This window comes from Mus caroli, unplaced genomic scaffold, assembly GCF_978045245.1.
Source record: "Mus caroli unplaced genomic scaffold, Mus_caroli_1 scaffold_20, whole genome shotgun sequence".
NCBI lineage: Eukaryota > Metazoa > Chordata > Mammalia > Rodentia > Muridae > Mus > Mus caroli.
Window position 1 is genome coordinate 30,363,585 of NW_028227275.1, and position 21,314 is coordinate 30,384,898.

A 21,314-nucleotide genomic window follows, 5' to 3' on the forward strand; every position below is an offset into this window, starting at 1 on the left:
GAAATGACAGCTATCTGTCCACTTAAGCATTTTCATAGCACTAATATGATGATAAGGGAGAGTTTTTATATGCAGGAGAAATGTTTATAGTTAATTTGCCAGTAACACTCATAAAATGTTAAGGTATAAATTTAGGTAACTATTCACAACCTATATTTATGAAAAATGATATACTTTCTATCTACATAATATGTGCTTGTGATCACTAAGTTTTGCTCAAGGCCATGACTGAAATATCAGCCAAATCAAGAAACTCTTATGTGCACACCCATTTGGACTCATCCACTCTGGAAGCTTCTAAAACCATTGCTTATAAGAATTATCCATGGGGACACTGGCTTCCTGTGGACATGAGTACCCTTCGTTCTCATTGCAAAATACCAAGACTAGCAAGTCAAAACACTGCAATCTGAGCACTTGTGTTTATGATAAGGACATCGTAAATTATCTCTTTTGTCTATTTGAAATATTGAATGCAATATTGTCAACTCTGCAAGTAGAACACCAGAACTTAGTCCACCCGTATCTCTGTAACTTTGTACTACAAATACGTGATACATGTGCTTAATACTCTGGTTTAACTTTTGTTTATTTCAGTTGTGTTTTTCCTTTTTTAATATATTTTTATTAGATATTTTTATTTACATTTCAAATGTTATCCCATTTCCTGGTTTCCCCTCTAAAAACCTCCTATCCCCCTATTTCCCTGCTCACCAACCCACCCACTCCTGCTTCCCTGTCTTGGCATTCCCCTATACTGGGGCACTGAGCCGTCACAGTACCAAGGGCCTCTCCTCCCATTGATGTCCGACAAGGTCATCCTCTGCTACATATGCAGCTGGAGCCATGGGTTCCTCCATGTGTGCTCTTTAGTTGGTGGTTTAGTCCCTGGGAGCTCTGGGGTACTGGTTGGTTCATATTGTTGTTCCTCCTATGGGATTGCAAACCCTTCAACTCCTTCAGTCCTTTCTCTACCTCCTCCATTGGGGTCCAATAGTTAGCTGAGAGCATCCACCTTTGTATTAACAGTACATATATGCACTAAAACACCTTATTGTAGCATATACATTCATATATATGTACATATGTATGTGTATATGCTTGTCAATTAAATAATTCACTAACCTTAAAAAATGAATGTTTTCAAAGGTACTGATGTTCATTCTTTTGTTTTCTTGCTTACTGTTCACAGGCTGTACAGGACATTTAAAGACAGCAAGTACTTGTATATGTTGATGGAAGCCTGCCTGGGTGGAGAACTCTGGACAATTCTCAGGGATAGGTAGGAGACTTAAATCTTTTCTGCCATGTTCCCGAAAACACAGTGACATGTGATGATCTACAAAAAGAATCCATTGTAAGAGCACACACAATGACCTTGGTATTTCACACATGCTTATATTTTCCATTGCAAACATGAGGCATCGCGATTAGCATATAGAATTTACCTACAGTATATAAAACTTTGTAACTAATGGTATAGGTTGAGTCCACCTTCTACATGATCAGCAGGACCGTATATGCATCACCCAGGCCTTAGTGAGCTGTGATGGTTGGAATCAGCCAGCTCTACACCTGGAGTTCCACACTGTGCTTTTAAGCCGGGCAACTGGGAACAGCATCATAACTGTAGTCTGGGTGACCTGTCACTTTAATTGCAGTACAGTTTTAGATGGTCACCCTCTCTACATTTCTCTCTATCTTTCATAGCTCTGTTTTGAAAACCTATATGAGTTCACTCCATCCATTGTCTTTTAGAGGCTAGTGACTCTAAAGGGAAAAAAATAATCTACTTATTTGCACCTTTTCACATAGACAATTTGATTTGCCCTTCTGCCCTTCCTTGGGAGGTAAAGTTTGTCTAGAGGGTACACAGTAGTTTCTCTGAATTATTTTTTTTAATGTTTTCTTTGTTTTTCATGTCATTTCCATTTTTGGTTGTTGTGTTAAAGACAACTCTGTTTTCCTACAGATAGTTATTGATCATTCAGAAGTCATTGTGTACCCCCACCCCATGTTAGTGATCAAATCTAAGTTCTTACACTTGCCAAACAAATACTCTCCCACTGAGATACATCCCCTAATATTGGATTTTTGCAAAGAGACTATGTATTTCAAGCTAGCTTCCTTAGACCTTGTGACCCCTGTTCCTCTGCCTTCAGGGTGCTGGTGTGGTAGGTATGTGCTGTTGTCTTTTCACTTTTAGAGAACACATCCTTATAAAAAAAAATTATTTTCTTTTTTTTTCCAGCCTTGCTTTTAAGTTCTTCTTGTTTTGTTTTGTTTTGTTTTGTTTTGTTTTTAGATAGCCCAGGTTGGAACAGGAGTTTCTTTACAAACTCTTGACTTCAGTTCTTCTTCCTAATGCTACCCCTTTTGTGTCTTTGTATCTTCATACAGCCTATCCATTCAAGCCTTTGGTCCCATACACACACACACACACACTCGCATATATATTTTATTATATATAATATATATATTATATATATAATGTATTTAACATATATATGTTAAATAGATCTCTTTCTGTTATGTTATAATCTAATATAGTAATACTTTGTTTGATGTGTTAACTACAGGTTAAAATGAAGCATACAAAGAACTCCTGTTGTTGATACAGGATCAGATCAACATCTGTACTAAGCTACCATATCACTGCATATTACTCTAGTATTGTTAGTTAATAATTGAGGCGTGATTTTTGTGACAGGCATTGTGATAGCAGCGCTGGATATACTCTGATAAATAGGATAGATATGGTCCCACTCCTCAGAACTTGCTGACTATTACAAAAAGTTAATGTTTTGATCAGTGAATTAGCCATCTAACAGTCTTCGTGTTGTTCTACATTTTCAATTCACTACTGTGTGTGAAAACTTTTCTCTATTTTCTGTTTATTAAAACAGGAGTTTGTAGGTAGGATTAAACATGAAAATATAATAAGCTGTACAGAAGAGGGACCAGCAATGCTCTCAGAGCTCTGTGAAATTGGTATTAAGTTCCTTTATTAGAACAATAATCATAACTACAGCACAAAAACTCAGCCTGCAATTGTAAGATGTGTCCACTCATGTTTTTTCTCATGCCACTTGAGATTAAAGTTTGGCTGGTCATGTGTGACACACTGGGTTTCGGAGTAAGCTACACTCTGACTCGGCAGGATAAGAACGGGTGACTGAATAATTTGATCCCCCTGGGAGAATTGGCTGGATAGACAGTAACAGTGCAGATTCATTCCTCTATCTCCGGGGGCTGTGTTCTGATCCTCCCTTCTCTGTCCCTTGTGTCATCCTTGAGTTCTGAGTACATGGTTGCTCTGTACCTCTGGGGAACTTGATATGCATGACTGAGCTTAATGTAGAAAAACAAAACAAAGGCTGCTTAGTTCTCTGATATATTCAAAAAAATGTGAAGCCCCACATTAAAACTATGGGACCATTACATGGAAAGCTATTATAAATGTATAGACTTGAACCCATTTCCCTCACTCACCCTCCTTCTTCTGTGTACATATATAATCTTATATATAATCTTACTCTCTTATTCTACATATATTTATTTTACCTCCTCAATAAAATGCTGGGAGCCATGTCTGTTAGCTCATTCCTGTAACCCCAGCTTCTCAGGAGGCTGAAGGGAGAATTCCAAAGTTCAAGGTCACTGTAGGCAATCATAATGAGAACTTGTCTCAAATATTAAAACAATAAAAAATGGCTTTGGATGTAGCTCAGTGGAGGAGCACTTGCATAGCATGTAAAGATCTCTGATTTCAAATCTTATGATGAAAAAATAATAGTAATGAGAAAACAACTTGGTCAGTTTGTTCCCTTGTCCTCTGTGTCCAAGGAAAGCAGCGGTAAGGAAAACCCTTCATTACTTGTATACAAGATGTGCATATGAGACTATTGGAAAGTAGGCTCATGTGGCATTATTCTTTACTGACAGGAGCCTTGGAGCTTTAGCACAGGAAGTCTCTGAGACCAATTTGGGCATCCGCTTCCTTTAACTGTGGGCTGTGATGACCATCTCCTGCCTCTCCAGTTGTTTTCATCAGCACAGAAAAGCAACACAAAGCAGTGCTGTTGTTGTTGTTGATGATGATGATGTCAATGAGAAAAAAAAAATCCTGGGGAAACAATTCCATGTTTAAGAGCAAGGATAAGAACCCAAGTTGAAACCCCAGGATCCCATAAAAAGCTAGGCATGGTCAAATGTGTCTGAAACCCCAGTGCTTGGGTGAAGTAGGAATAACAGGATCACTGGAGCTTTCTGGTCACCTGCCTCAGTTCGATTTCAGAGAGACCCCACCTCAAGAAATAGAGTGACAGAGCAGGATGCACAACTTCTGCATGCACATAGGTTTGTATGCGCCAAGGCACACACATGTACACATGCCCTATACATACACTACATGTTTGCATGCACACAAACACATACAGAGAGAGACAGAGAGAGGGGGAAGAGAGAGAGAAGGGGAGAGGGAGAAATGAGAATAAAGTAGATGTTACATGCAGGCAAGATTTGAGGACTATTAAATAGACCTAAGCTAAACACTGGAGTATTGTTTATGCCTCAAATTTCCCAGGTTTATTCCTTAGTAGCTATTATAATTTATCATCTAGTCCATGATAATTTTTTTCTTCCAAAAGTTCTATTTTGTTCTTTGGGATAAGATAACTGCAAATTATATTTTATTCACTTTCCCTCTGTCACCTAAAAAAATTCATAACTCCTGAAACTTTTAAAATATAATTAGCTAATATAATAAATATTAGTATTTATATATCCAATAGAATATGATAAAAGCACATTAAGTGTTAATAGGATATAGCACATAATATATATATATATATGAATATTTGGTTGTATTTTAATCTAGTGAAGCTGCATGTTATTAGTTTTTCTATTTGTTCATTTTCTTTCTGAATTTTGTTCTGAATAACTTAAGTATCTCAGAAATCATGCTTTTCAAGTTACACACCGCCTAAATTTTTCATCCCATGCCTTCCTGGATAGAGTTTATGATCCTGACTATGTTGTGGAGGTTGAATATTTAATTTCTTCTCTGGTGACCTAAGAGATGGCACTGATTGAAAGTATTGCCAAAGAAATGAGTCAGTCTACCCTGTAGCCTAGGTACCCCATTTTACAATGGGTCATATCCCTGCATATTGTAACCTTACAGGTTTATGTGCTCAACTGCTGCCACTAGTCAATGATGCCTGGCTTCATTTTATAAGAGATATTTTGTCTTTGTTACATTCTGGCATCTCAGGATCCAGCTTGTGATAAGCTGAGTAAATACTGTGATTAAATTTTAATTCATATATATATATCCTCTACTTCTATCAAATTGTTGTTTTATACCATTTAGCTAAAGCAACAACTCCCAAGGAACACATGAGAGCCTGTTCCCATAGTTTGACTTGAAGTGATAGCGCTGTCAAAGCACAATTTACTATTTCAAAGAGCTACATAGAATAAATTTCTTTCTTGGAACAACTCTCTAAACAGCTGATAAAATAAGCTTTCACTTCTATTCAGATCAAATTGCCATTGCCATTACCAATTCTAATGGTAATGTTTCATTTTCAGTCACTCTAATGCTATGCCCTGTGACTGCTTTCAGTGGCCTTGATCAAATATTTAATGGTGCAACAACGTGCTCCTGATACATTGTTAGCATGTGCTTGTCTTATTAATCTCTCAAAGTTTGAGACTAAGATTCCCTTAAACCTTTAAGGGAATAAGTTACAAATATACTTATATGTGGTATATACTCAACATAGATTCTTGAAAGAACTAGAAACCAACTTCTAGAACCTTCTAAAGTCCAAAATGGCTCAGAGCCAGGATAGGTACCTCTGAAGAAAGGAAGTAATTGATCTCTGGATTCAAACAATCCATGCAGTGTGAACTCTTCCCAAACTCCACTCATGGACTGTTTTGATGAACACTACTCTGGAATGTTTTATGTTCAGGGAAACGGAAGTCATACACAACAGAAGCGTGTACATATGCTTGCTCATTAAAGTAAAGCATATGTTTTCAAAGAAATGTTCTATTCTTGGTAGACAAACAGGCTAAAACTTTATTAAGTGCAAAGGGGGAAAGGAATTCAGGATGATGCTCTAATCTCTTTCTAGTCTGCAGGATTGTAGATTCTTTTTTAGATCTGACTAGGTCATCTACTTGTTAGAGGGCAGTTACAGCACCATTCACGCCCTGCTATGAATGTGGTTCTTTCCAGAGACCCTTTCTTGCCTCCTTTGAAATTCACAGTTGTGTTATTCAGAAATCACTGGGGAGGTGATTTCTTAGTGATGAGCTAAAGTTCTGACACTTAGAGTAGATGTCACCATTCCTAAAGTTTAATTTAATCTTGAATTTTATTTGTAAGATTTGTGTTTGAGATAAGGGCTCTCTAAAAGTCCAGGCTGGCTTCTTGCCTCAGCCTCTCAGGTACTGGGATTATAGTTCTATACTATCCTGCCTCCTTTATCTGTGTTTGTTTTAGTAACGACTCAGGGGATATAAAAGGAAACTGAGTCTTTGCAGCTGAAAGTATTATTTCTAAATACAAATGTCCTGCAAGACACCTTGGATTTGCAGATGAATTTATCAATATGTAGCCATATCCCCCTGCTCAGTGTAAGTCCAGTGAATAAACAAAGATTCTGCTCTAGAGACTAGGAATGAACTTAGAGCTATCTTTTATCATTATTATAATTAATAAAGTTACATGTTTACATATAGACCCACACACATACAGATGAGACAGAGAGATGAGAGGCAGAAAGAAAATGTGTTCTTGTTAAATGTTGTGATTTAATAGTTCCTTCCAGTGATTTTTTTTCTTCCAGTTGTGTTTTATTCCATTTCTTCCTCCCGATGAAAAGGCAATGGTTTAGAAGGTAGATAGTGTCAGTCTTAATGCAGATGACTCAGAGACCTAACATGAGATGACATGGTTCTCTGCAAACACTGGTCCCTTTCATTATCACATTCACAAGAACCATACCTACACCATTGAGAAAGATCCATATATATATGGGCTAAAAGTAACCATGAACAAATTCATATATTTAAGTTCATATATGCATGCATGCTAAGGAAGGTGACTAACTGCTGTTTAATATAACTTCTCTTCTGGACTACAGAGAGGTAGATGATGATATAAGACTTGCCTAGTGTACGTGAAGAACTGGGTTTGAACCCAAGTAACAAAGAATGAACAATTAATTAATTAACCTCTCATTTGAAAAGCAAACTGTCAGTTAACAAGTGCTCATATAAGACTCATTCTCCTACCCACACCTTGGACTCCTCTGCATGTTTTATGTAGCAGTGGGCTGCTGAGAGTAAGCCACAGAATCCATGAAACTTAGTATGCTGCTACTGATCCCTTTGTGAGCCTTCCAGGAAGTTGGATTTAACTGTCCCATTCATAATGGCAAAGAATTATTTGGCTTGATCCTCAGATGCTTTTGAAAACCTAATGGAATGGAAATCACGTTAATACGGATCCAGTTAGACATTGGTCTCTGAGCCAACTTTGGTGCAGAAATATAATGAACTCACATACACACCAGTTCCCGGGGAATGAATGTCTCACACAGGGCTTGTTCTATTTTTCCATTTTCAGGGGTTCGTTTGAAGACTCAACAACCAGGTTTTACACTGCATGTGTGGTAGAAGCGTTCGCCTATCTGCATTCCAAAGGAATCATTTACAGGGACCTCAAGCCGGAGAATCTCATCCTAGATCATCGAGGCTATGCCAAACTGGTCAGTGCGCTTCACACGTGGGCTGTGTCCCAAGCTTAAAGTTCTTTTGTTCATTTGTTAACAGGAAAATCTATTTTCCATTCCAATGTTATAAATTCTTAAAAGCAATGCTAGCAGCAGAGTTTTTAATTAAAATGTATTTCAAATTATGTAAAGTATCATGAAAAAATCAAATTGGTGAGGTTTGAATTAATAATATAGCCCCACAAAGCATGTGTTCTAACAAGTGTTAAAAAATACATATATTCATAGAGCTGAAAAAACATATGTATATATTCTGTACTTCTAAGCAGCTTCCTGCAATGGAAATTAGTACTATACAAGACCATGATCATTTTTGTATTCGGTATTTAAGAATAGTGCTCATAAGAAATGAGTGCATTCTAAGGTAGCATTATCTAGGTTACGCTAACAGTAATGGCATTATCAATTGGCCAAGAGTTCTCGAGAGCTACTGTATAAGCAAAGCTCTTTTACTTAAAAATGTTCTTCTAAGAGCTCGGGATCTGTTGGTGCCTGTTTCTAGTTGTAAACTTTTCGAATTGTTACCCAGGCATGGATTTTAGGTACATCCAAATCAATGGCATGTAACGGTTTGCAGCTAAACCAAACCACTTTACAAAGGGGAGGATTTCTGTATTTGCAGCTCCTTCAAAAGTAAACCTCCTTGTATATTCAATACTAGATCTGTGAGCTTCATAGCATCCAAAAGGATGCATGTATATTCTGTGAAAACTTTTATGATGACCCACCTAGACCTCGGCCTCTTTAAAAGAGAACTTCTTTCTTTATGCCACAACCACTAATTGGCAAAAATGTAGGGAAAATGAACAGTGTTTAAGAAATAGACTTTTCCTTTCGTGATTTCAACTTTATCCATGTTCAGGTTTCACTTTCTCATTGGAACATGAGTTTGAACAGGTCATCTGTGTCTGCATCATTTGTAATTCCTTTTAGAAGACAGGACTGTAATGAATTATTTTTGTTAATTGGTATCATCAGTGTGCTCGGTGAAATACAAATTCCTCTACAACTTGATCGTAAATAGCTCAAGCATCTTGCTTTCTCTTTTCCTAAGGTTGACTTTGGCTTCGCAAAGAAAATAGGATTCGGAAAGAAAACATGGACTTTTTGTGGGACTCCAGAATACGTAGCCCCAGAGATCATCCTGAACAAAGGGCATGACATTTCAGCTGACTACTGGTCACTAGGAATTTTGATGTATGAGCTTCTGACTGGCAGGTATGGACATTTGCAGGGAACTGTGAATAACTGTAGGCCTCAGACAGCTGTGCACTCGGGCCTTTGGCACTCTGATTAGATGATCTTAAGAACATCTCACTATTCCATGGAATTCAACTTATTTATGCAGATGATCACAGATTCAGAAAGCAGGCAGCAAAGTAGGTCACAAAAATGCAACCAACTCAATGACCAATTTTAATCTTGCAATCACTGTCTTCGTGTGTGTGTGTGTGTGTGTGTGTGATGTGATAAGAGAGATTAAATTTCCTTGAGATTTATTGGACTAGTCATTTAGCTGAAAATACAGTATGAGAAATGATAACCATATGAAAAGTTTTAGGGTCAGATTTCCTTACAAGCAACAGGACCTGCTAGCAGGTTTTGTATTTGAGACGTGAGCTATATGCTCATTATTTGTACAATATTATGATCAATAGGAATGGCACAAGGCATAAGACATATTGTAAGTTTAACATGGAATTAAAACTGGACCACTATAATATGTGTTAAAGACGTTGACCCATGGAGTTCAGAAGAGGCTTCTGTATGATGTAAGACTGTGCCGAAACCCTGAAAGAAGATAGAATGTAGATGCAGAGAGAAAGGCAAAAGGCATTTTAAGGATGGCTTTCCTCAAAAAGAAATTTTTAAATAAAACTAAGATATGATTCAGAAATCTCACTATCAGATACTGCCATCATCAGGATGTTCAGAGTCCCAACACCACAATGTGTCTGAGGCTAATTTATCAAACTCACTGTTAAGAACTAATTATCTTGCTATCAGAGCCACAAAAGGATGATATGTGTTATTGGCCATCAAAGGATTAGGGGTCCAGTCAGGATCAACCTTCTCTTCAGCACCTTTAATGCTAAAAGACAGCATATCAATAACCATGTGGTTCCAATAACGAGAAGGCTATAGACAAAGTAATTTATACCAAATATTACTAAAATAAGAATATGACATATAACATGTTCACACATGCCTTTCTTACAAACACTAATTGACCAAGTCAACAACTGGGTGAATCTGATTAAAATCTCAATGAAAAAACTGGCAAGTGGACTGATTTTTTACTTTAATTTATTAGAATTTAGATTAAGTAATTTAAATGCTATTAAAGATAATGTACCCTTCTGGTCTGAGCCAATGCCCTGAACAGATCTTGGGCATAAACTCTGCAGCCAGTCCCACAACACCCAGAGGAAGCTCCACTCCCAGGATCATAGAATCAGAGGTGAGGAGGACACAACATCTGTCCCAACACCCAGAGTAACTGGGACCAGCAAGACCCAGGCATGCAGGAACTCTGCCAGACTAGTGGCACGGGTTCCTTCTGGTCTGGGCTGGTGCCCTGAGCAGACCTTGGGCACAAACTTCACAGCCAGTCCCACAATACCCAGAGGAAGCTCCACTCCCAGGCGTTCTAACACACCCAGAATCACCAAATCCCAGGAGCTTGGTCACCAGGATCTCAGGGTCCCAGAGACAGCTTGACTCAGGAATTCTGACACAACCCATATCACAGGAAGGAGGAGCTCCAGTCAGATATAGCTAGGGCAGGTAGCACTAGAGATAACCAGATGGTGATAGGCAAGCGTAAGAACACAAGCAACAGAAACCAAGGTTACTTAGCATCATCAGAACCCAATTTTCCCAACATAGCAAGTCCTGGATACACCATCACACCAGAAAAGCAAGATTCCGATCTAAAATCACTTCTCATGATGATGATAGAGGACTTTAAGAAGGACATAAATAACTCCCTTAAAGAAATACAGGAGAACACAGGTAAACAGGTAGAATCCCTTAAAGAGGAAGCACAAAACCCCTTAAAAAATTACAGGAAAACACAAACAGGTGAAGGAAATGAAGAAAACCATCCAGGATTTAAAAAAGGAACTAGAAACAATAAAAAAAAATCACAAAGGGAGAGAAACCTGGAGTTAGAAAACCTAGGAAAGAGATCAGGAGTCAAAGATGCAAGCATCACCAACAGAATACAAGAGATAGAAGAGAGAATCTCAGGTGTGGGAGATACAAGAGAAAACATTGACACAATAGTCAAGGAAAACGCAAAAAGCAAAAAGCTCCTAACCCAAAACATCCAAGACACAATGAGAAGACCAAACCTAGTGATAATAGGTATAGAAGAGTGAAGATTCCCAACTTAAAGGGCCAGTAAATATCTTCAACAAAATTATAGAAGAAAACTTCCCTAACCTAAAGAGAGATGTCCATGAACATACAAGAAGCCTACAGAATTCCAAATACACATGACCAGAAAAGAAATTCCTCCTAACACATAATAATCAAAACAACAAATGCACTAAATAAAGATAGAATATTAAAAGCAGTAAGGGGAAAATGTCAAGTAACATATAAAGTCAGGCAGAATTACACCAGACTTCTCACCAGAGACTATCAAAGCTAGAAGATCCTAGGCAAATGTCATACAGACCCTAAGAGAACACAAATGTCAGCCCAGGCTACTATACCCAGCAAAACTCTCAATTAGCATAGACGAAGAAAACAAGATATTCCATGACAAAGCCAAATTTACACAATATCTTCTCATGAATCCAGCCTTACAAAGGATAATAGATGAAAAACACCAACACAGGGAGTGAAACTAGACTCTAGAAAAATCAAGAAAGTTATCTTTCAACAAACCCACACAAACATTATTTCATCTCTAACAACAAAAATAACAGGAAGTAACAATCACTTTTCCTTTTTATCTCTTAATATGAAAATTAATATTACCAACATATCCTAATCCATTGAAATTCATATGAGGAATTAGAAATTTGTTGGCTGTCATCCAGTGGTCTATCTGATTAGGTAATTGGAGAAATAATTCCAATATTGTACAATGCATATATACTTTCTGCTTGTTTGTACGTGACAGTGTCTTGCTGTTTACCAGATAATGGTCTTGAAATCATGCTTCTCCTATCTCAGCCTCTCTATTAGTAGGATTGTTTATTTGATGTTCTTACACTATACGATGATTTTCAGAACAGCTTACATGTTTCAAAATTATTTATACAGCCAAAAGAAATGTAGTCAATTAATTTGGAAGGTGGCTTGTAAGAGAACACAAAGAGTAAGACTGAATGTTTTGCTTGATATTTATAATTATTGTATCAATTTTGAAGAAGAACTTATAAGTTACTCTTATTCTGAGATGAATGCTTTTCAAAATCATCACAGCCAATGAACCAGAATCTTACCCTCACCTAACATCTGTGCCACCCTCCAAGCAGAACCGTTGTTCATTGAAACAGTTAAATGAATGTAACCTGTTCCCTGTGGGCTGAAAATGATGACAATCACTCAAGTCAAATAGCTTTGACCATAGCAGGAAATCTGTATCCAAATAATCATGCCTACAATTCATTCCTTGGTGCAGCAGAACTGTCAACTCTTAGCTTAGTTACTATGGAGGTAACATCCTTTGGTGATGTGAGGGACATTAAAGTACAGCTTTATTACAATGAACTCCAGTGTCTAAAAATTGCTCTTATTTTGAGTTTGTACAACAGTAAGAGCCAAGATTTTAAAACTCTACTAAACACAAAACAAACAAAAAGACTTTATCTATTTATGTTCATTTAATAACATGTCCACCATTTTTATGATTGGTATAAAAATATATATTGTGTTGAATATAATAAAAAATAGACATTAATATTTATATATCTTCATGTTACCTATTCCAAAGAAAGATTTAGATCCAAACTATCATTTTATATTCATTGATTAAATTTATATTTGCCTTTTCATATTAAAATAAATAAACAAATAAATAAATTACCTCTAAAAAAAGAAAATGGATGTTGTTTAATTTAGAAGATAAGGCACTAATCCTGTGCTGGATCTTTCAATCTTTGTGTATTTATTTGTTATTAAAGAGGCTTTGCTGGACATAAGTATCTTTTAAATTAACACGCTTATGCCTTTATAAAATTAAAATATGTATATATCATAATTAAAAGGGCAAATATGTTCTTATTATTATATGAGTGAGGACAATGTCCATTATGAATAACATCTCCTTGTCTAGGAGTAGTTAACTCTTTGAAAGTAATTTAGAACCTTAAGGGATAGATATCATTTTGTGTACTAGAATAGGGATAAGGTTCAATAAGATACCAATGTAACCAGAATTGTGATTACATTTATCATATCCTTAAAAATAAACATTAATATTTAAATATAAAAAGATAATATAAATATTATGCTCTTTAACCATTTTAATACCAATATAAATTAGCATGTAGGAAGGAAAGGGCTGGGTTAGCTATTGGCATATTTATTTTTCATCATTCAAATATAATAATTGCAGTATTTAGCACAATATTTTAGGAATTGATATTATTATTTTAAAATATGTTCAAAACTTAGCATTTCTTTCAATGTTACTCCTCCTTGAAGCAAAATTAAGTTGAACACACATCTGCATTTTAAAAGTCATGTACTCCCCATCAAAATTCCAAATCAATTCTTCAACGAATTAGAAAGTGCAATCTGCAAATTCATCTGGAATAACAAAAAACCTAGGATAGCAAAAACTCTTCTCAAGGATAAAAGAACCTCTGGTGGAATCACCATGCTGGACCTAAAGCTTTACTACAGAGCAATTGTGATAAAAACTGCATGGTACTGGTATAGTGACAGACAAATAGACCAATGGAATAGAATTGAAGACCCAGAAATGAACCCACACACCTACGGTCACTTGATCTTCGACAAGGGAGCTAAAAACATCCAGTGGAAGAAAGACAGCATTTTCAACAAATGGTGCTGGCACAACTGGTTGTTAACATGTAGAAGAATGCGAATCGATCCATTCCTATCTCCTTGTACTAAGGTCAAGTCTAAGTGGATCAAGGAACTTCACATAAAACCAGAGACACTGAAACTTATAGAGGAGAAAGTGGGGAAAAGCCTTGAAGATATGGGCACAGGGGAAAAATTCTTGAATAGAACAGTAATGGCTTGTGCTGTAAGATCGAGAATTGACAAGTGGGACCTCATGAAACTGCAAAGCTTCTGCAAGGCCAAAGACACCATCAATAAGACAAAAAAAACAGCAACAGATTGGGAAAGCATCTTCACCTATCCTAAATCAGATAAGGGACTAATATCCAATATATATAAAGAACTCAAGAAGGTGGACTCCAGAAAGTCAAATAACCCCATTAAAAAATGGGGCTCAGAACTGAACAAAGAATTCTCACCTGAGGAATACCGAATGGCAGAGAAGCACCTGAAAAAATGTTCAACATCCTTAATCATCAGGGAAATGCAAATCAAAACAACCCTGAGATTCCACCTCACACCAGTCAGAATGGCTAAGATCAAAAATTCAGGGGACAGCAGATGCTGGCAAGGATGTGGAGAAAGAGGAACACTCCTCCATTGTTGGTGGGATTGCAAGCTTGTACAACCACTCTGGAAATCAGTCTGGCGGCTCCTCAGAAAATTGGACATAGTACTACCGGAGGATCCAGCAATACCTCTCCTGGGCATATATCCAGAAGATGTCCCAACCGGTAAAAAGGACACATGCTCCACTATGTTCATAGCAGCCCTATTTATAATAGCCAGAAGCTGGAAAGAACCCAGATGCCCCTCAACAGAGGAATGGATACAGAAATTATGGTACATTTACACAATGGAGTACTACTCAGCTATTAAAAAGAATGAATTTATGAAATTCCTAGCCAAATGGATGGACCTGGAGGGCATCATCTTGAGTGAAGTAACACAATCACAAAAGAACTCACACAATATGTATTCACTGATAAGTGGATATTAGCCCAAAACTTAGGATACCCAAGATATAAGATACAATTTGCTAAACGCATGAAACTCAAGAAGAATGAAGACCAAAGTATGGACACTGTGCACCTTCTTAGAATTGGGAACAAAACACCAAGGGAAGGAGTTACAGAGACAAAGTTCATAGCTGTGATGAAAGGATGGACCATTTAGAGACTGCCGTATCCAGGGATCCATCCCATAATCAGCTTCTAAACGCTGACACCATTGCATACACTAGCAAGATTTTGCTGAAAGGACCCAAATATAGCTGTCTCTTGTGAACGATTTCGGGGCCTAGCAAACACAGGAGTGGATGTTCACAGTCAGCTATTGGATGTATCACAGGGCTCCCAATGGAGAAGCTAGAGAAAGTACCCAAGAAGCTAAAGGGATCTGCAACCCTATTGTTGGAACAACATGATGTACTAACCAGAACCCCGGAGCTCTTGTCTCTAGCTGCATATGTATCGAAAGATGGCCTAGTCGGCCATCAATGGAAAGAGAGGCCCATTGGACTTGCAAACTTTATATGCCCCAATATAGGGGAATGCCAGGGCCAAAAGAATGGGAATGGGTGGGTAGGGAAGTGGGGGGCGCTATGGGGGACTTTTGGGATAGCATTGGAAATGTAATTGAGGAAAATATGTAATAAAAATATTAAAAATTAAAAAAAAAGAATATGTTGGGAGCAAAAAAAAAAAAAAAAAAAAAGTCATGTACTTTCCAGAAAAGAGCAGCCTCTGAGAGACAAAACAGGACAAAACAAGATACAATAAGGCAAGGCAAAAGCCCTCGTATCAAGGCTGGACACAGCAACCACCTAGGAGGAAATAAGTGGGATAGATAGCTGCTCCTGCTGTTAGGAGTCCCACAAAACTACCAAGCTGACAGCCATCACATATATGCAGAGGGCCTGGTACAGAGGAGATCTGGAGGGAGGGATAGAGAGGAGAAAGTAGGTAGAGTGGAGGGGAGGGGGAACTGTGGTTGGGATATATTGTATGAAAGAAGAATCCATTTCCAATGTTTAAAAATTTCAGACTATAAATTTAATATTCAATGAAAAGGATTTCTGATTTTCTTAATAGAACTCTATCTTTGGTTTCTTAAGACAGGGTTTCTCTGCATTTATCCCTAACTGTCCTGGAACTCACTCCATAGTATAGGCTGGACGCAAACTCACAGGGAACAACTTGACTCTTCCTCCCAAGTGCTGAGATTAAAGGTGTGCACTACCGCTGCACAGGCCTAATAGAACGCTTAGACTGATTAAAAACTCTGAGAGAAGAGGCAGACAAATGGACATTTGTCGGGTATTTTAAATGATGATGTAACTTGACCATATATCTGTCATAAAATGTACTAGATTCTTCTTCAAATCAGAAAATGTAAAGCTACCTAAAATACAGCTCTTTTGAATCAAAGATTGTTGAACAGAATGGCTTTTGTGTTTTCTTTAATTATATCTTTTGAAAGTTTATTCTCATGTCAGCATTATGAGCTTCAATAATAATAATTCATCATCTCTAAAAAGAGAAAAATAATTTAAAAGCATGTACAATATAACTGTCTCTGTTCATAAATACAAATAATTTCTTGAAATCATGTTCATCAAATGTTGATTATTAATATTTTAGGGCATTATATAACATTTTATACTAAATAATGTATAGCATTATTAATATTTTAGCAAAGACTAAGCATGCATCATCTCTAAAAGATACTAAAGACATCTCTAATAAATCATTTAATTGTCTAAAATAAACATGAATATAAAAAACATGACTTAGAAAGTGCTAAATAAATTACAGAAGACTCTAAGGATTTGATTCTTCATTTCTGAAGCAAACTGGCAAGCTAACTTAAAAGATTAAAAAAAAATTCCATTCTGACACCACAAGAAGGGCAAACACTAAGAGATTAAACAGAATTGCATTTATGCACTTGAATGGCAATTAAAGTTGCATATTATTAATAATATGCTAAAGTAAATAGGAAGACACACACAATCAAGGGAAATATTATCACAGCCTAAAAGTGAGGAATATGGCCTAAAATAATTCATAAGATTTATCCCCCAAAGAGGTATGAACTCTACATTTAGAGAGTCATTTCAGAAGAAAGAATTTGTCAAGTATATGATAGCCTCACAAGTTGCGCCCAGTAAGTCAGTGTGGAAAGGCAGGACCATTCAGGAGACAGCACAGTAACCAAGCATGGGGGCAAGAGGGGATCAAAGGACAGAGGGACGAATGCACAAGCTGCATCTCCCAGTGGCTTTGCTCAACAGTGACTTGTGCTTTGTTAGTTTCTAACTCTCATCCCATTATCCTAGCTAGTACAATTCCCGGCATTAAAGCTGACGTCAAGCATGTGACTGTGAGGACACTTTAATTCTTATTCAGAGAGTAAAATATCATCTCTTCTATCTTCCTCCCTGCCAGCCCACCTTTCTCAGGCCCAGATCCAATGAAAACCTACAATATCATACTGCGGGGGATTGACATGATAGAATTTCCAAAGAAGATTGCAAAAAATGCTGCTAATTTAATTAAAAAACTATGCAGGTAAGTGTTCGGAGTGCATCACTTTTAAGGAACCATTCTGCAAAAATATTCATCTTTTTTCACATGACAATTATTTCATTTTTAGGGACAACCCATCAGAGAGGTTAGGAAATTTGAAAAACGGAGTCAAAGACATTCAGAAACACAAGTAAGTGTTCTTTTTTTAAATATAACTTTAGATTTTAGAATTCAGAAATCATGATGAATTCCCCAAGGTGGAAGTTTTTAGCTATTGAAGAGAACATTTGGAGAGAATTTTAGCCTTTTAAAAACATATGTGTGTGTGTGTATGTATATGTATATATATGGAAATATATGTGTATATATGGAAATTTGCTCATTAATATCCAGCAATTCACTGACTCAGTTTCTCTCAATTAACATTAAGGGGTAATGGCTTACCCCCTTTGTCACAAAGAAAAAAATACATGTTGATAATTTTGATTTTTTTTTTTTTTTTTTTTTTTTTTTTGGTTTTTCGAGACAGGGTTTCTCTGTATAGCCCTGGCTGTCCTGGAACTCACTTTGTAGACCAGGCTGGCCTCGAACTCAGAAATCCGCCTGCCTCTGCCTCCCGAGTGCTAGGATTAAAGGCGTGGTGGTATTTTATTCTTTGTTGCATAATAAAAACAAAATTGCTTTACTAAAACATTTATTTTTAATTAAAGGATATATTTATGAGAGAGAGAAAGGGGGAGAGAGAGAGAGATTGCTGAGCATCAGTGGCACTGGAGGATGCAGGAGCTAGGGATACACCTCTACATCTCACTTATAGTAACTGAATCTTCTCTTTAGGATATCTCTACTCAAGTAAAAATGGGATTCTTGACTTTGCTGAGGAGAGTCCTATGTTTCAGGTCAGGCAAAGATGAAACAGAGCTGAAGTTACTAGAAAGAGATTTCTATGGTAAGCATAGGGATGGATACAAAGAGAGTACTCAAAAAGAAGGTATACCCAAGTATGGGCGTGGCCTTCCCAAGACATGTGGGTGTCTTAACAGTAGCCACCTGTTTGGTGGCTGTCAGCTTTCATCTTTAAGGATTGCTAAGAAACTTCTTTTTCCAAAAGAAATACCTTGGTTAGAATAGAAATATGATAAATTAGAAAACTGAGTCTCCAGGATTGCACAAAGGGATAAGGCATCTTTTACTACAGATGTGCTTTCTGGTGAGACCTTTAGGTAATTATAGGTTTACAAGGAATTAGCTGTAGGGTTACAACAAGGAATCAAGCTGATTACTTGCCGTTTTAACTGTATAAAAGGAACTTTGTCTCTATGTAGGCGATCTTCACAGCAGATGGGTAACTGGGATGTGGTTCTTAACTCTGATCTAGCAGGAGACTTTGACAAGACTTCAGAGTGAAACATTACTTCTCCTGCCTTCTTAGTTTTCTCTTTCTATCTTGTCTCAGTTTCCCCCTCTGAAGCTTTGATCCCTTGGTCTTCATGGTGCATAATGTTCATTCAAAGATGCATATTCTAAAACTTCTTTAAATGCTGAACAGGAATGCTAGCTAATGTCTGAAACTGTGATATCTAAGGATGAGATAAGAATCTGAGTTTGGACGCTGGAGGAGTATCATCCCATGGAAATGATAAGAGATACTTGGGACATCAAACGATATAAATGAGAAAGTATAACATAGATTGATATCTTTAATATTAGCAACAGAACAACAGTGCCTCTTTATGCGTGAGATATCTGACAACCACAGTGCTAGGGAATGACTAAAACTTAAGTCGGAATCTGACCTAGAGTGGGGCACAACAGTAAGCCTGACATGTCAGATACAGATGCACTCCACTCTAATAATGAACAGCGCGGGTTCTTGGAATATCGAGGGTCACTCTCCTTATAGTCTTTTTAAAAATCTTCAGTCTTTGAGAATTCCATGTATGTATACAATGGCATATGATCATTGACCATAGCCACCCTCTGTTTACCCCTCTAACTCCTCATGGATACTTTTTGACTTCCAAAGTTGAGAGCCTTTGGGCTGACATAAAAACTTACCAGGAGTTGTATATTGAGAATGTGGCAAAACATAAAAGAACAATTCCAAGACGACATCCAGTGGTAGAACAAATTAAAAAAAAAAAAAAAAAAACATACTTAGGTTGTGACCACTGAGTATATTTGCTAATTGTGCCTAATTTGACACAATGCCAAACATGTGAATTTGTAAAGTAGGGCTTGTCTCTGCATTTAGGAAGTTGCAATATTACAATGCCTTATTTGTCTATTCCTTGAAGATGATGTTAAAGCTTTTCAGAATTTACGGGTTTAAGTACCATGTTATCACTGAGACTGGCGAGTCTCAGCAGGGACAATTTTTATTATACAATATAGCATGTGGGTTCTCTCAGTCTGTGCGCAGTTGGATCTCTCTCCACCCTGAAATTGTCAGCGCACAGGGAGATATTTATATTCCTGACAGGGAGGCACTTGGGTAAAATCTCGTGGTCAATCTCCTCAGAATGTGCCGACCTTTTATAATGACTTAGGGCAAGGTGCTTAGTTCTGCCTCCTGGGTAATTATGAAGACAAAGCAGACAGGACATTGTGACTATTTGAATTGTAGACTTTATGATCCTTTAACCCCAAAAGACATAAACAACTAGAACAGTTAATGCTTTTCTTCCCAGGGGGAATGAGTCATGAAGTCTCTGCATGATATTCAGCTGATCTGTTTGAATCAAGAGTTTTATGTTGCCTTAAGTTCACCAGTCATTTTCAGGCAGTCTGTGACCTATGCCTTCTCTGCTTTGGTGTAAGATGGACTTTCATTTGGTTTTGGGACGGGTTTATCAGAGTGATTTTTGCTTACCTGCCAGCATTGCCATGGCTACTACAGGTTGTGAGTGTCTTAGCTATGTGCACATTATAGAGTCCAGCTGCTAAAGTAAGCTGTGCATCTGGGGTTGTCCCTTACCTAGCTTTTAAGTAAGGAGTCACAATGCTGTATCTTACTCTGCTACATAGAAGACACGGGGCTTTTCTAAATTGGTAATTCCCGGGGCTGTGGCTTAGGGTCATCCTTATAGATACCACACAAGTCTACTTAGTATGTGATCCTAAATTACTGCCTAAGGCAAAGAAGAAAACCCCAACGCTGAAAGGAATATTGAATATGTTTACATGCCCAGAGTTTTCTGCAACACTTCAATGTTCACTGCAGGCCTCTGAGTGGGGACATTTACTAAGAAACCTTGAGCAATTTCCTTCTTCAAAGACAGCCATCATAGGAGCTGAAAGCCCACAATTCCTTGGTAAGGTAGTGGTAGTTTAGGCTGCTGTCTGTGGTCTTTTAGCACTTGTAGAACATCATTCCAGACCCTCTGGCTTTGGAAGTCTCCCTGGAAAAGGCAAGTGCTATTCTGATGGACCTGTTCTTAGGAATGACTCGTTCTTTCTGTCCGCTGCTTTCTTTGTCCTGTTGATTAAAACATCTATAGCTCTGATTATGTGATTTTTTTTTCAGGAGTTTCTTTTCTGGCCCTGCCTATTTGCTGCTCTTTGTACCTCCTGCAGTTTAATGAGCATCTCTTGCTTTAGATTTGGGGATTTTTCTTCTACAATTTTATCGAAAATCTATTCTGTGCCTTTGACCTAGGTTTTCCCGCCTATAGTTATAATTTGTATCTTTGGTCTTTTTATAGTGTCTCAGATTTCCTGAATGTTTTGTTCACTGCTCCCCTAACTTTCTAGGTTATGGATCAGCTGAATGGTTCTTGGTGTTCAGTCTTGGGGCCACTCTGTGTTGATATGTAGATGGGGTTTCAGAAGTAACCCTAACTCAGCAAGTGAGATACCACCTGTGGGTCTCTGAGGCCTGGGAGAATCTCTCTGTCAGTCTGGAGCTGTGGAGCCCTCCTTG

The 21,314-nt window shown here is 37.5% G+C and overlaps 1 protein-coding gene across 3 annotated transcripts in view; it reads left to right on the top strand.

Annotated features, from left to right (window-relative positions):
• Positions 1–21,314, top strand: part of Prkg1 (protein kinase cGMP-dependent 1) — a 1,217,686-nt gene that overhangs the window by 1,185,716 nt on the left and 10,656 nt on the right. For all 3 annotated transcript variants that reach the window (XM_021151357.3, XM_021151356.3, XM_085834099.1), the window contains 5 exons: positions 1,193–1,282; positions 7,646–7,787; positions 8,866–9,029; positions 17,312–17,434; positions 17,520–17,582. In XM_021151357.3, coding sequence (XP_021007016.1) covers positions 1,193–1,282; positions 7,646–7,787; positions 8,866–9,029; positions 17,312–17,434; positions 17,520–17,582 — 582 coding nt within the window. The remainder of the gene's footprint in view (positions 1–1,192; positions 1,283–7,645; positions 7,788–8,865; positions 9,030–17,311; positions 17,435–17,519; positions 17,583–21,314) is intronic.